This window comes from Onychomys torridus, chromosome 1, assembly GCF_903995425.1.
Source record: "Onychomys torridus chromosome 1, mOncTor1.1, whole genome shotgun sequence".
Lineage (NCBI taxonomy): Eukaryota > Metazoa > Chordata > Mammalia > Rodentia > Cricetidae > Onychomys > Onychomys torridus.
Window position 1 is genome coordinate 72,305,881 of NC_050443.1, and position 16,219 is coordinate 72,322,099.

Here is a 16,219-nt window from a genome sequence, read left to right on the forward strand (position 1 = left end):
CAAGCATCCAGAAGCGGGAAGCTGGTGGACTGCACTGCTTCCAGAGCTGGGATGGAAACCCAGGTTTGTGGATGCACTGTGCTGCTTTGCCTTGGGCACCCAGTCCAGGGCCAGGGTGTGGTTTTACAGGGGCTGAGCTGGGGTTTGAACACAGGCTTTCTCCTCACCCCTGGTGGCTGAGGCCAGTCAAAACAAATGCCCCGGGACACAGAGAAAAGAAAGGGTTAAGGCTTGAGAAAGCTCGGGAAAACTAGAAAAGCCCGAGTTCATACCCCCCTTGCCCCGCCCCCCAAGCCTGCCTAAGCAAGTCCCTCCCCTCCGTCACCGGGGCGGTCGCCTCACGCTCCCACCCTCCGCCTCTGGCTTACAAGATCTAATGAGCTCCCCCGGGAGGCTGAGCCGCGAGCTCGGGGCAGGAGCGAGCAGATAGCGCCGCGCCTGGGTAGGAGCGGGCCGGGAGCCGACGGGCCGCGCTGCGGACCGCTCAGGAGCCGCGGCGATGGCGGTGCAGGCTGCGCTGCTCACCTCGCACCCCTTCATCCCCTTCGGTTTTGGAGGTTCCGCCGACGGGCTGGTGAGCGCCTTCGGAAGTTTGGACAAGGGTTGCTGTTTCGAGGACGATGAGAGCGGGGCGGCCGCGGGAGCGCTGCTGCCCGGATCAGAGGGCGGGGACGTCCGCGAGGCCACCCGCGACTTGCTCAGCTTCATAGACTCGGCGTCCAGCAACATCAAGCTGGCTCTGGATAAGCCAGGCAAGTCCAAGCGGAAGGTGAACCACCGCAAGTACCTGCAGAAGCAGATCAAGCGCTGCAGCGGCCTTATGGGCACCGCGCCTCCGGGACCGCCATCCCCGAGCGCGGCAGACGCTCCAGCTAAGCGGCCTCCGGGCGCCCCGGGAGCCCCGACCGTCGCGGCCCCGGCGCCCTGCAAGGCCACCCCGAGGAGGGAGGCGACGCAGGCCGCGGCTGCCGCCAGCCTGCAGAGCCGGAGCCTGGCTGCCCTTTTCGACTCTCTGCACCACGTCCCCGGGGGCGCAGAGCCCGCAGGCGGTGCGGTGGCCGTGCCTGTCCCGGGCCTAGGAGCAGCAAGCGCTGCGGGCGACGGGGCCGGCACTGCGGGGAACTCAGCGGCCCCTGGGACTAGGAAGGTCCCTCTGCGCGCCCGCAACCTGCCTCCGTCCTTCTTCACTGAGCCGTCCCGAGTGGGTGGCAGCGGCAGCAGTGGCGGCGGCTGCGGCTGCGGCCCCCCCGGGCCAGGGCGTGAGCTTGGGTGACCTAGAGAAAGGGGCGGAGGCCGTGGAGTTCTTCGAGTTGCTGGCGCCGGACTTCGGCGCTGGCAACGACTCGGGCGCCTTACTGGCCGGGGAGCCGCTGGACGTGTTCCCCGCGGGAGCCACAGTCCTACGGGGACCCTTGGAGCTGGAGTCTGGCCCCTTTGAGCAGCCAGCAATGGTGGGGAACCTACTATACCCCGAGCCCTGGAGCGCCCCGAGCTGTCCTCAAACCAAGAAGCCTCCACTGGCTGGCGTTCGCTGCGGCGTGACCTTGAACGAGCCTGTGCGTCTCCTGTACCCCACGGCCTTGGACTCTCCAGGTGGGGAGGACACACCAGCCTTGACCTCTTTCGCCCCCTTCTTCCCAGATTGCGCGCTGCCGACGCCCCATCAAGTGTCCTATGATTACAGCGCCGGCTACAACCGTGCGGTTTACCCCAGCCTCTGGAGACCCGACGGGGTCTGGGAAGGGGCACCTGGGGAAGACGGGGCGCACCCAGACTGACCGCGAGGTACCCTTCGTCTCCCTTATGACTGCTGTGAGCTGCGTGCCACTGAGGGTCTCTCTTGAGTGGAGGAAAGATGTAGAAACGCACGTGAAGACGAAATGGGATTAAAAACAAACAAACAAACCACAATTCATCTGATTAAAAACTTCAGGAAAAGAGATGAAGAGGAGTTGGGAGTTGATTTAAACAGTCTCAGATTTTTTTTTTTTTCTTTCTTTCTTTCTAAGTGGCCGTTAGAGTCTTACTTGGACGAAAAGAGGCCCCAAAGCCCGAGACAGGGTTGGGGAATAATCGGGTGGGATGATGGACGGGTCAAGAACAAGACAGGGCTTTTGTAGCCACCTGCCATCTCAGTTCAGCCAAGGTCAGTGTGTTTAATGTCATTACCCCTTTAAGGCAGTGCTCTGGTGTCTCCCCTTGAGTACATTATGAATTAAAGCCTATATTGAAAGAATCGGAGCAAAGATATGTGGTCATTGAGTTGAGTGTTTTCTTAGTCTTAGTGTTTCACAGATCTCTCAGCTTTGCTAGGTGGACTCTGCGGGTGGGGGTTGGGTGCTGGTAAGACCTGATCCCATTGCTGGCCTCCCTTTTTTTGGAGTGGGGTGGTGGGTGGGGGCTGACGGTGCCATTACAACGACCTTTTTCTCGGTGCTGGCTATTGAACCAGAGGCTTCCAACACGCTAGGCAAAGTGCTCTACCACTGAGCATTATCCCCAAGCTCTGAGTGTGATTTTATTCTTTCATTCTTGAGAGCCCCCCGCCCCCACTTGCCACACACACTTTTCCCATCTCTTTCTTTCTGCTCTAACCCGTGCATGGCTCACCCCTTCCCTCTTGCTCTAGCCGCCCATTGCTCTCCATTTCTGTTTACTAACCTTTGGTTCTCCCAAATCTCTGAGTTAGGAGAAAACACTTGGCAAGTCTAGAGGCCCGTTTCTCTTCCCCGCTTTCCCTTTCCCAACCATTTTGGGAGGAGGGGGCGTAAGGGGGACAGGTTACAGCCTCCTTGATCCTAAGATTCCTTATTACAACAGAGAATGACAACCTTTCTCCACTTCTCACTTCTCTGCTGTTTGAGTGGCTCAGAGGTGAAATACACAAAAATGTCTTGAGCCCGATGCATTGCTGGGCCCGCGGGTATGTGTGTATCTTTATAAGCATGTAAGTGGCTTCTGCACTGGAGACCGCTGGACATGTTATTCTCACATTTCATGTTTTGTTTGGGGCCGTGAGATAGCTGTACAGCTTTACTATCTCTTTTCCAGCCACCTCCCTGTGTCCCGCATCCCTGTATCTCACATTCTTGCTACTCAGTCCCTTCCTACTCCATCTTCCTTATTCCTTGTACCTCCCCATGACAGGGAATGGTGGAGGGCGCAAGGTTTCCAAAGGGGATTTTCCATTCTCGTTCTAACCAATGGAATCTGATGGCGCCTGGATGGAGACTTCAAGTTGGGGGGAAAGTCAGAGAAATAGTTTTAACCAGTCATGAATGTGGCTGAGAGGATTCCCAGCACCGTCAGGATGATTGAGGGCCAGAGGAAGAAAGCCCTTGTGGGAAGTGAGCAGCTGCAGGCAAGAGAGGAGGCTGCTGAGTACAGACCCACAGGTAAGAATGCAAGAAGAGACCAACACTCATAAACAGAGTGGAAGATGTCTGCAGACTGAACGCTGCTTCTGGGCAAGGTAGCCGAGACATGTTGTCAGAATAGCTACGTGGGAGAAAGAAAATTCAGTGTGGCTGTCAGGGATTAAAAAGCCAGGGCCAGTGTCTGCAAAAATCAAAAGCACTGGAAAGAGATTGTTTAAAAAAAGATGTACAAGGCAATGATGGGTAGGGCTCCAAGTAAAATTATGAAAGCACTTTCTTCTGAGCCAAACTTTGTTAAAGAAAGCTTTGCAGGAGACAGAGCAGTAACCATGCAAAGAACCTTCCAACTCCAGAAACCTGGCTTCTGAATTCCTTCACAGTGATGAAAGGTGATTAATTTCATTGTGTCAACAGCATGTTACTCAACAGCCATGTAACTTCTCTAAGTTGTTTTACAGTGAGTATTCTATGGTAGGGTAGAATTTCACAGTCAGATATTAACACCATGGCTGTTCATAAGGTCTGCAGTCACTGTAGTGTTTCTTCTCTTCTTTCTTCTTACCCAGTTTAGTAAGAACAAGCTCTCTTTTGATCAGAACCATGTTTATTATGCCTTCCATTCATGATAAAAATGCCAACACCACATGTTTCTATGTGCCAGGTGTGGAGCAAAGCATCAGTTTACTGATTTTCTTCCCTGGAGTGGTGGTGGTGGGGGCAGTTACCAGTTGCTCCTCTGAAAGCCGAGGCTCACACGTAAAACACTAACTCACTGAAAGCAAGTGGTGGTCCAGATCCATGAGTACCTGAACACCAAGACCTGCCTGTCATTTGTGAGGTTTTGCTATGATTTGTACTCATGGGGTTCCCATCCCTTACACTAAGCCTGTAGAAGAGGTTCCTAATCTTTAGTGCTCTTGAAATTTTGGGTACAATCCTTCACTTTGCTTCCTGGCCTGTGCACGGCCAAATGTTCACTAGCAGCCTGGGCTTGTCTATTAGATGCCACTGGAACTTTGCTGGTTGTGATAATAAAATCTATCCCCATTGTCACATGTGCCCTCAGATGCAAAATTACTACTAGTTGAGAATTATTTTGCTAGATAAATATAATCTCAGTGTCTGTGGGGGTGTCCAGTGTACTTTCATATGAATCTGATTTATTATCTTATCTATTTTATATGTATCTTACTTAATTTTGATAGAGGTCCAAATTTAGGTGTTGTTATTTTCCTTATTATTTTTGGTAAATAATAAAAGAAGGCTAAAGGAGGGGTTAAATCAATTAACTTAATTATATTTTATTATTGTTTATTAGTTATATCTTATTATTGTTTATTTACCAGCCATGGTTCATTTACTGTATGGGATTGTGGTTTCCCCATTGACAAACTGGAGACAATTTATCACGAAGGATTGTAATAACCTGTCATAAGGTGTTTATAGAAGCCCACCGAGAGGGAGGGGGCAGTATTTGATAACCCAGGCTTGGCATTATGTTAAACTGTCTTGTTTTCCAGGCTTCTGTGTGTACTGGATCCTGACATAGTCCCCCCCCCCCCCCAGTTCCCCAACCTCTGATTCCTCTTGTTTTCATGCTCCCTTCCAATCTGAGTTTATCTGAATCTGCTATGTCATGCGCTGCCAGACAGTAAGTGACACTCATCGTATCCCTGCCAAAGGTGGACATGTGTCTGTGGTGATACTGTGCTCCCCAAAATGTTGTGCAGTCTAATAAACTTATCTGGGGTCAGAGAACAGAACAACCACTAGATATAGAGGCCAGAAAATGGTGGCACACAGACCTTTAATCCTAGCATTTCAAAGGCAGAGATCTGTCTGGATCTCTGGAAACAGCCAGGCATGGCAACACGAGCCTTTAATCCCAGGAAGTCATGGAAGAAAGCAGAAAGGTATAGAAGGCGTGGAAACCAGGAACTAGAGCTGGTTAAGCTTTTAGGCTTTTGAGCAGCAGTTCAGCTGAGATCCATTCGGATGGAGGATTCCAGTCTGAGGAAACAGGATCAGCTGAGGAACTGGTGAGGTGAGGTGGCTGTGGCTTGTTCTGCTTCGCTGATCTTCCAGTATTCACCCCAATAACTGGCTTCAGGTTTGTTTTTATTAATAAGACCCTTTTTAAAGGCTCGTGCTATATGTCTCCTTTCAGTCATTTTAAAATCTGTATTTTATTTCTTGTGTAGCCATATAATTATCCATAAGGAATTACTTTTAAGTGCAATGAAAGATATTTCTCAAAGAGTGTAATGGGCTTGTATGACTGGACGAGCTTGGGACCCTATTTAGTTGGTAATGATAATTGTGTATGGAGAACACATATTCATTATTGCCTCTGCAGCTGGTCATTATTGATTCCAAGAATGAGTTTCAAGTGTCATCCTGAAACTTCATAATGTCCCAACTCTTTGTCTGTCCTCATTCAGGTTGCCACATATCCATTATCACACCACTGCCTCCTGACCAGATAGAGACCCTTGTTTCAGTCTCCCTTTTCCTGTGCCCCTTTCAGCTTCTCCCTGAAATTGTCAGGACCTCATCCTACCACTGTGGTCCAGGGCCCTGCTCACCCTCGCTCTGTGAGCAACAGCAGTCCGTTTACTATTTGTATTCTGTACTACCAGCCTTCCTAGTTCCTCATTCCCCTCACCTGCTGGAAATACATTTTCAGCATCAGTTAAAAAGTCACAAGGGGAGAGGAATATTTGAGTGAAAAGCTTAACTTTCCCCCTTGAAGGACCAATCTACCATCTTCTCTTAAGAGTCAAGTCACTTGAGGAAGAGCCCACACCGTTTGCCTTTACCTCACCGGCTATTTGAACTTTTATTATTTTGAGTCTAGTGTGACCAACATTCTAGTTTTCCAGGGATGCCCAGGTTTAAGACTGCAAGTTGCACATACCAAGAAATCCCTAAATCCATATCTAGTCTGCCTCTGCCTATCATTTCCCAGGAATTGCTCCCACGGATGCCCCACCAGAACACAGTTTTCTTGCTTTCTGTCCTACATATGAATTATGGGACCTCATTTTTTCCTTAGCCTTGTGCCCTTTCTCCTCTCCTCACTGGAACCCTTGCTTGTTGGTGTTCTTCAGAGTTCTTTTGTCTGCCCTTTATTCTCCCCACTCCTTGCGTTCTTCCCGGGAGATGGTAGCTTTCCCCACACCTTCCTCTAGTCTGTGTGTTCTGATGAACACCACCGTGACCCAGTCTTGTATTTACAGCTCCTTTCCTCCACAGTTACTTACATACTCTCTAGACAGTATGTCCTGGGGACTCCTTAACTCCCCAAACTCTATGTTTGAAATTGAACATACACTCAAACCGACTAGTCAAAGTCAACTTAACCACGCTACTTCTTGTAGCCATTCCCATCTATCCAAATGGCTACCGAGGCCTGCTAAGTTAGTATATTTATTTTTGTTCATGATTTGACATCATGCTCAATATACACATATCCACATTTATGTGAATTCGTGTTTGTATGTTCTCATACTTAAGAATTGAAGTGTTACTAGGTCATTATCCATATTCAGATGTATTTCTCTATTTTAATAATGACTTTAAAGCAAAACAAAACAAACAAACAACCCCCCCCCAAAAAAAAAAGCTTAAGCTCTTGCATAGGAGTTATAGGACTCTGATATTTTCTTTTCCTTTTATTCCTAAACATGGCTAGTGTTCCTTAGACTGAAGTCACTGCCTCCTTGGTGGTCTAGTGGCCAGGCTTATTGCACAGTAATTAGTTGGATGGATTTTCAGTTTGAAAGATACTGACTTAAATTCTAGTCTGTCTGTCTCCTCTACTCTGACACTATGACACTTCCTTAGTTTGAACCCTCAGTACGTGTCACCCATTGATCTCTTAATGACTTTCTTGTCTCTGGGATGGCAATCCCCCTGTCCATCCTCTCCGTTCCCTGCGAAGGAGATTTCAAGCAAAGCATCCCAGATGTAACTACTTTGCTTCAAATTCTTGAATGGCTGGCTTCCTGTTGCGCCCTTTGTCAACTTCAAAGGCTTTGCTTATAGGTGTGGCTTCTGCCACCCTCTCTAGCCTCATCCATGACTCCTCTAAGAGAACTTACGTTTAAGAAATCTATTAGTAATCAGAGTTGCTTGACTGCTCCACATCCATGAATTTACTGAACTCTGTGAGTTTACTTCTGTCCCACTTAACCCCAGAATACACTCTCCTGATTTCTCTGCTTTCTTCTTAGCATCAACGTCCCCCTCTTCTTAAAATTTTTGCTGGATCTACTAAGCACTTGCTCTCAAATCTTTTAACCAATGCCAAGATTATATTTTAGCAGTTGATGAGACTTTTTAAAATAGTTGTCATCCCTGTGCCTTCTTTACTGGGGGCCTCTGCAGTCTTATTGCTTTTGGAATTGGACAGCAGCAATGCATAATCAATGATTCCTGGATGAATTTTATAATTGTAAGAGACTTCCCATTCATTCTCTCATTTGAGCCTGACCTAAGTCTTGTAAAATGGCATTTGTTGAGGACATATTGTGCAAGAGAAGCCCCCTTCTGTAGGAGGAAGGAATTAACTTGTGGAAGGAGTTATGTATAGATGTAACAGCCATAGGAATAATTGTAGAGAACCCAAAGCACAGTGCATTTGTGTCAGGCAGAGAAGATATTGGTGATATGTTTTTAATTATTTGCCCTGTCTGTCTGGTGTGGCCACAACTTTCCTCTGTGAATCCACCAGACTCTCTTCCTACAGAGAATTTAAAGTTGAGATGTGTACCTCACATTCCAGTACATGGAATAATTTATTCTTTGTCAATGTGTGAATGAAGAATATATTAAAAAATCAAAGAAATGTACAAAGAAAGCTTAACTGATAAGTAAATGATATGAATAAATTTAAAAGATACTGTTTCTAGAAATGCATTTCAAATTAAGTATAATATTCATTTTTCCATAGACTTTGGTGCTAGTGGAGAAATCAGGAAAGAAAGACAAGGATGAAAAGCAAACAAATTGTCTAATATGCCTACTAAAGGAAATCTATCCCCACCCACTTACCAGTAATGAAAATTTAATAGGTATAATTATATCCCCTGAAAGATATGCTGAAAAAATAACTCCTAGGGGCTCAGAATGTGCCACTATTTGGATGTAGGGTATTTACATAGATAATAAAGGTAAAATGAGTCCATTAGGGTGGAAGTTAATCCAGTATGACTGATCTATCTATGAGAAGGAAATTTACACACACACACACACACACACACACACAGAGAGAGAGAGAGAGAGAGAGAGAGAGAGAGAGAGAGAGGGAGAGAGTGCAAAGATGCTTTGAAGAGACACAAAGAAACGACAGCTGCATCTATTAGTCAAGAAACACCAAGGATGACTAGCTAACACCAAGACCCTGGAAATCATGGAGGTGTTAGAGGGCATGGTCCTGCCCAAACCTTAAGTTCAGACTTGCCGCTTCCAGAACTGGAAGACAGTACATTTCTAAGATTTCAAGCCACCCAGTTGCAAATGTATTGCTATAAAAGCTTTAGGAAAATGAAGAAATGCATCCTATGATGACCATGTCAAGTAAAAAATCAATCCGATTTATTGCATCACACACATTCTTCTGCATAAAACAGACTTATGTAACCATGTCACATTTACTTTATTTCATACTAGGTGTGATAAGTTCTGAGCATTGGCAGGATCAAAATGGATCATTGGTATTAATCCTACCAAACAAGAGCTTTCATTTCTCATGAGTTAGTTTTGGTTAAATTCAAAATTAGTGGAGTTAAGAATATTATGCTTTGATTTCTTTTTTGTCAATGATGCAAAAATAACATAATTTTTCTCAGAGTAGAAAAAGTAATAAAGAATTGTCAAGTTATCTTATGAAAAATGACCACATGCTACTTTCATCACATCTATGTGGCCAAGGTTGCTGATTTTGATATGAAAATCTGGTCACACTCTCTTGTGCATGTTTAAATGATTGCGTGGAGAGAGTATGTTTTCTGATGAGGGAAACTGCTTGGGTGAGGAGATTCATCTATGTAGTATTAATTTAGTTGCTCATTCAAAGATTGTTTATACAACTTCTATGTGCCTTCCATTGTGTGCCAGGTATGAAGCTGACTAGATGGGAATAATAAAGTTCCTAACTTAGGTAGCTTGTAACTTAGTGGGCCAATGACACATAGCTCTAGCACCAAATAATAGATTTAGAAGGTAAGGCATGAATGAGATCCCAGGATCACCAGTCTGACGAAACCTGTTATGGAAACCTCCCAAGAGCTATACCATCCCTCTTTCCTTTTCTATATCTCCATAAAGCCACCTACTGAGAGTAGGCACTGCTAAATGCTAGGGATATGATGATGGGAAAGACGGACAAAGGAACGTACCTAGTGTGTGATGAAAGCGCAAGAGCAGCCATACATCTTATGGAGAAGTGGGGAGGGGCAGAGCAGCCATACATCCTACATAGAAGAGAGGGCGGGCAGAGCAGCCATACATCCTATGGAGAAGTGGGGAGGGGCAGAGCAGCCATACATCCTACATAGAAGAGAGGGCGGGCAGAGCAGCCATACATCCTGTGGAGAAGCTGTGTGTGGGGGAGCAGAGCAGAGATTTAATGCTGTTGGTCCAAATTGGCCAGTGTGAAGCAGGAGCCACTTCTTGCTCCTGTAAACAGGCCAGTTTTGCTTATTCAATAGGGCACTTGCTTTCTGAGTGTAAGTTTAGCTTCACCTGCTACGATGTTTCTGAGTTAAAGTCTCTCCCCCAGAATTTCTTTATGTAGTGACAGAATTTATCCAATGTTGGAAAATTGACTTGTGCTATCCAAAAATCACAAAAAAGTTCAACTTACAAGTCGTAAGTTGTAACACGAACTCCTAAATGGTCTTAATAATAATAACAATAATAATAACATAATAATAATAATAAATATAATAATAATAATAATAATAATAATAATAATAATAAACCCAGAGCCAGATATTGGGGTAAATGCCGAAAGATCAGAGAGACAAAGGAATAAGCTACTGCCGTGCATCACCTCACCAACTCCATGAATCCTCTGACTGAAATAGACACTGTGTAGCTAGTGAGAGTCTTGAAAGTCACCCTGGCAAACTTGTCACACCCAGAAAAGCAGACCAGCCAGTGCTGCACGTTTCACTTGTTGCAGAGGACCCAGCATGCATCGTGGAAAACCAGTCTCTTTTGGGGTCAGGCCTCAGGTGTACTGGGCCAGGATAGGTTCTGAAGCCCGACACCACTAGGACTCAGCACTGCCACTATTCCTCTTTATTTCTGGGACTGAATTGAGACATTCAATTTTTGTTTTAAATCCCTTCCCTGGATTCTCCGGCTCCTTGGTCCCAAGTCATTGCAATTTACTTTCCGATTCTGACAAACCTAGTCTGTCAGCTCTTTCTATGAAGAGTCCTCTACTGTTGTGTGAGGGTCCTGGTTACCCTGGTAAAGGAATCTGAATGTTGATGGACATCTTTGTCACCACTGGAGTTCCCAGAGGTGTGTCCCTGGGCAGGAGGTATCACTAAACCAGAACTCCATGTTCTTCCTCTGCAAAGACACCCCAGGAAGTTACAACTGCCTTAGATCTATAGACCGAATGAGTGCCCGGCGTTCTGTAAAGATCAGCTTTGAACAGTGACTATTATTAGTGCCACTGGTGTCCAAAGAGGACCGATCAGAAAGCTGAAAAAGAGCCTTGGACTTCCCAGTGCCTCCCCACTGCACCCAGACAGGAAGAACTAGATGCCCTGGGGTATTCCTTTCAGGATTTAAAGGGCCGGGGGAAGCTCTGTTACTAAAAACGTGTTGCCTCTCCTCAATAACTTGGAATCCGTGACTAACTGGTCCCTTCAGATGAACTGGCTTGTAAAGGAGTGCCGGTGGAGTGAGGTTTTGCTCTGGAAGACAAAACACTGCCCCCCCCCCCCCCCCGCGTCCCCACCAAAGGGCTGCTGCCACTGGGCAGGAGTGGGGTACCCTCCTAGTACCGAGGAGACTCTGTCTGGTCTTTCTGGAGCGGAGCAGGCCTCCCTGGAGGGCCGGATCCTGGGTGGTCAGCTTTGTTCTTGGAGCCTCAGGGCTTCCAAGTTCTGGGTGTCCAGTGCTGCTCTGACTTCGATCTCTTAATTCTCACCCTTAACGACAGGATTTCAAAGCAGCGCAGGGTATAAAGTGGCCCAGAGAGACTCAGGACACGTTTGAACAGTAGCCCAGAACTCAGACGGAATCTGAATCGGATTGGCACAGGCCCCGGCCATGGGTTGTTGCCAGAACATTGTAAGAAAACTCATTCTTGTCTGTACAATGATGGGGAGGAAGCAGGAAGTGAGGCAGTACGGCTTCAATTATTATCCTCTCTGAGAGTCTGGGCAGGGAGGGTTCCCCTACCCGCCTGTAGGTTGCCACACACCAAGTGCTGGGAGTGAGTTGGACAGCATGGGGAAATGAAGCAATCTCAGCAGCAGCCCAGACCCGAGTGGTCACGCTGCAGTGGGCGAGGACCTGCCTTGGTTTCTGCTGTTTCTTACTGCTGCCGCTTTGTGGAGTTGCTAGCTTTGTCAAAGTACCACCTGGAAAGTGGTGCTAAAAGCATTTTCTGATTTTCCGAAGGAGTTATGGATGTAGCCTACTGCCAAGCATCAGGTATGGAATAGGGTCCCAGGATCTGGTATTGTTACTTCTAAGACCTAACGTCTGGAAGTAACCCACTAAGGGATGCTCAGTATCAGCCACTTGACACTCTGAGCATCAGTGCTCTTGACTCAAAACGCAACTGTTTACTAATGCTATGTGCAAGGCACTGGTAAATAGTACAGGATCTGGCAGTCACATAGTCAGGGGATGAAATACACACCATCCCCAGCTTTCAGGACTGATAATTGAACCTAGGGCCTTACATGTGCTAAGCAATCACTTTACCACCAGTTTATATTTCCACTGCTAAAGCTACACCTCAACTGTAAATTTATTTTGAATTCAGGTGGTGTCAAAGATTTGTGTGCTATTGTCTAGTCATACCAGACTCCATGCCTCACAACTGGCTTTCAAATTGCTGATGTATTTCCTCTGAGAAATTTAAAAAAAATGGTTTTAGATTTATTTTATTTTATGTATATGAGTGCTTTGCTGAAATGTATGTTTGTTCACCACAGAAGTGACTATGGAGGTCGGAAGAGGGCATCAGATTCCCTGGAACTGGAGTCACAGATGGTTGAGGGCTAGCACATGGGCTCTGGGAATCCAATGCGGATCTTTTGGAAGAGCAGCTAGTGCTCTTCAAAGTTGAGCCTTCTGCTCAGCTCCCCATCAGTGATATTTTTGACTTCCTTTGGCTGAGCTAGATCCTATTCTGGTGAGGAGAATGGTCTCCAGTTTGTGTGTTTCATTAATGTGAGGTGAGAAGGCTGGACAACAGCCCCTGATCCATGCCCATCTTCCATAGCTGGACCACCGTGGAGAACACAGCTTTGCACCACTGTTCTGCCCAGATGTTTCTTGCAGAGATATACTGGGGTGCCTGCTTACTTTCTTCACACTGGATCCTCCATCTTCATTTATTTATTTTTTTAAAGTTAGGACTGATTTTGACATGGGCCAAAATTATAGGATCATATTTAAAAGGAGAGAGAGAAAGGAATTTTTTTTTTCAGAACACTTGAAAATAAATATTTAGTCAGCGAATCTGATAGCAAGTGGGGAAAATATAATTGAATGATAGTCACGATGTTAATATTAAAGAGCTAATTTTAAGAGAAATTCAGCAATGTAAATTATATATAACCTTACTGTTTCCCAAATGGAAATATTACTTACCTCTGAATCTCAGTTCTCCCCATCTAGGCAGCGAATATACAGTGACCCTAGTGAGGCCAGTACTCATCCTGCTTATGTGTGCTTAGTGAGAAATGAAGAAGTCAGAACACTGGCGAGTTTAATAAAATTCATCACAGGACAATGGCGACTGATTTACTTGCCTCAGACCTTGGCAAATTATTTCTCGTTTTAGTCTTTTAGTTTTCCACTTGCGGTGGGACCTCACTTGGATGCCGTCAGACTAGAGATATTTGTGACCGCACCTGGACCAGCTGGAGAAAGACATTAAAGAAGCCTTATGTATCCATTCCACAGGAAATGAAACAGAGGTAGCAGGAAGTTATGCTCTGCTGAGCATTCCAGGGCAGAGCTGGAGCTGCGGCCAGGCTTCTCTCCCATAGTGTCTGTGTTCAACAGGCTCTCTCATGCTTAGCTTAACCGCACTGACTTCTCTTTTTCTCCAGGTTACCAATCTCCCCGACGTGGAAGCAGACCCAGATGAATTCTTGGAGCGAGGCTTAGAAGAATAGGGCTATATAATATATCTCTGCTTAGGCTACTGGAAAGTCCGAAATGCTGCTTCACTGCAGAGGTGGGCCGAGCAAAACTCGGGGGGAAAGAGCCATCTTGTGGTCACACAAGAAAATGACTTCATCGCTTCTCCGGCGTCTTGACTTAGATGTGGGTAATACAAACATGGCTTGCTTGTTTTGTAATTGTTTATTTTTTCCTTCAGTTGCTAAATAGGTTTCCTCCCTGGAAACCACCAAACAGGGATTAATATAACTGTCCACCTTCTCTTTTTGGAACACTAGTCTTCAGAGGGATTCTGGAGGAAGGGGTGCAGATCTGAGCCACGGCTTCCACAGACGCTGGTTTATGCTGAACCACCTCTGTGTGTCTGAATTGAGGCGCTAGAATGGGAATGGGGATGACACTCTTCCCCGCAGGTTTGGACAACATGTCTCTGCTCCTGCCCACCCACCAGTCTCTTTGTTTTTCGCTGGTTTGGTACAAATGGACACTGTAGTCTTAGAATTCACGTGTTGAAGTTGGACCACAAGATGGGAGGAATCTATTTCTTGTGGTTGGAATTTGAAAGGTCTCTCTCCACAGGCTCATGTTTTGCGCGATTGATCCTCTTGCTGATGGAACTATTTTGGGAAGCCACGGAGCTTTTAGGAGGTTGGAAATAGCTAGAGGAAGTGAGCCTTGGAAGGTTGAAGATTACCCTTGGTCTGGGCCGCCATTTTTCCTTCTTTTGGGTCCTGAGTCGTAAATAGACCATGCTGCATACTCTCACTTCTCTGCCTTCCCTGCACTAATGAATTCACTGAAACAGGGGGTTCAAGTAAATCTTTCCACTCTTAGGTTGTTTCTCAGTTACTGTGGTCACAACAATATAAAAGTAACAGACACTGTCTCCAACATCTTAGAGGAGAGCTGCCAGTCAACCAAGAATGCTTCCTTTGGACTTTATGGACAACAAGGAATCTATAGTCTTCCATCTATTATCCGTCCTTTGTGTTTATTTGTTATAGCATCTAGAGTTGCCTGAACCAATGCTAATTAACTTAACAGTGGGGATCAGAGACAGACCTTCCCATGAAGCAACAGTGTACTGTCTTCAGGGACCCTCAGTTGCACAGGCATTTCTGAGGTCTTGGGTTGGTGTGTCTTTGGGTGTATTTGTGCCATCTTCTGGCATTGTGTTCTAATGGCTACATTTTTGTGAAATGTACAAAAGTAAGTTTTAAATCACGTGCAATTTGTCAGGACCACTCTCTCGTTCCTCCCATATCACCTTTCACTTTGTGTTGGATGATATTGGACAGGCCACCTGGATAATGGGAAGTTGAGTCCAGATACCTTTACTTTGAACTTTGTTTTGCCCCTGTGGCTTTTGATCCCTTCCATGTGGAGTTAAATAAATGCTCACCAGCCCTTCTGGTTTCACGAAATGGTTCTACACCACTGTAACAGTTGTGAGAAGATGTAGGGCCTGGGGTTGTCTTGTGAGTCTGTTCATAGTGCCTGGTGCAGAGAAAATGGGGGCAAGGAGAAATGAGCTTGAAGCTCATGGACACAGAGGGACTCTTACAGTTTCTTCTAGACCTTTAGATGCATAAAAGTATAAGTAGAAAGTCAGCTTTTACTCTTACTGAATTTTTCTGGTCAGCAATAGACTTGCTGACTTTGAAGTCTATCCGATTCTCAATCTATTTTACACGATTCCTCTGGTTTGTGATGTGAATGACTTAACTGATAAAGCTTGAGCACATCATTTAGATTGCATCTCCACCAAGTGTTTGTGCATTTGAATATAATGAAGGTGAAATTGGAAATGTCTGATTTGGAAGTCAATTTAAATCTAGTTATTTATGAAACAACAAAGAAAGCAATGCATAAAAATGTAAAATGAACAACATATAGTCTGACTTCGAGAAGTGAGTTGTAACTTTTTTTTAGTCATACTCAAAGCAATAACTCATAAGAAGAGAAGCAGTTCCAACAGTGGTATTCAGCTTAATTGGAAGATGTGCTGCTATTCTACTTACTGGTGCAGAGTGAACACACCAAGAGAGACTTAAATTTACTGTCAATTTAACATAAACATTCTGACATTGAAAAGGTAACAAACTCCCTCCAATACATCACTCCAGTGAGAACGCTGGCAGACTGAAGCGGCCCATTTAAGAGTAGCTTGTGACCCCCAGCTGCAGAAGAAATCTAGAAATCCATGAAATCTTATCCTTCCACCATGAAAGAAAGTGATAGGGGTTTAAGCACATTTACTACCAGCTCTGCAAACATTCCATGCCATTATTGACAATAAACTGCAAAGGTGAAAACAGATCCTTTTTATAGCAGCAATTAACAAGGCAATTCCACATAGTAATTGGTAATTAAAAGAGGTTTATTTCAGGGGTAACTTACAACCAATAAAGGATCATTATAGGATCTGGGAGGGATGAGGTGCAGTCCAGCAT

At 45.7% G+C, this 16,219-nt stretch overlaps 1 protein-coding gene and 1 long non-coding RNA gene across 2 annotated transcripts; both read left to right on the plus strand.

Moving 5' to 3' along the window:
• The first annotated feature begins 362 nt into the window (after window positions 1-362).
• Window positions 363-2,236, plus strand: Fam181b (family with sequence similarity 181 member B). The gene is given in 2 exon segments (XM_036191008.1): window positions 363-1,225; window positions 1,227-2,236. Coding segments are annotated over 2 exon segments (1,278 nt in total). The 5' UTR covers window positions 363-499; the 3' UTR covers window positions 1,779-2,236.
• Window positions 2,237-11,846: 9,610 nt separating this feature from the next.
• On the plus strand, window positions 11,847-15,185 carry LOC118596377. The gene is made up of 2 exons (XR_004946684.1): window positions 11,847-12,059; window positions 13,694-15,185. It is a non-coding gene; the product is annotated as an uncharacterized LOC118596377 (long non-coding RNA).
• The last annotated feature ends 1,034 nt before the right edge of the window (window positions 15,186-16,219 follow it).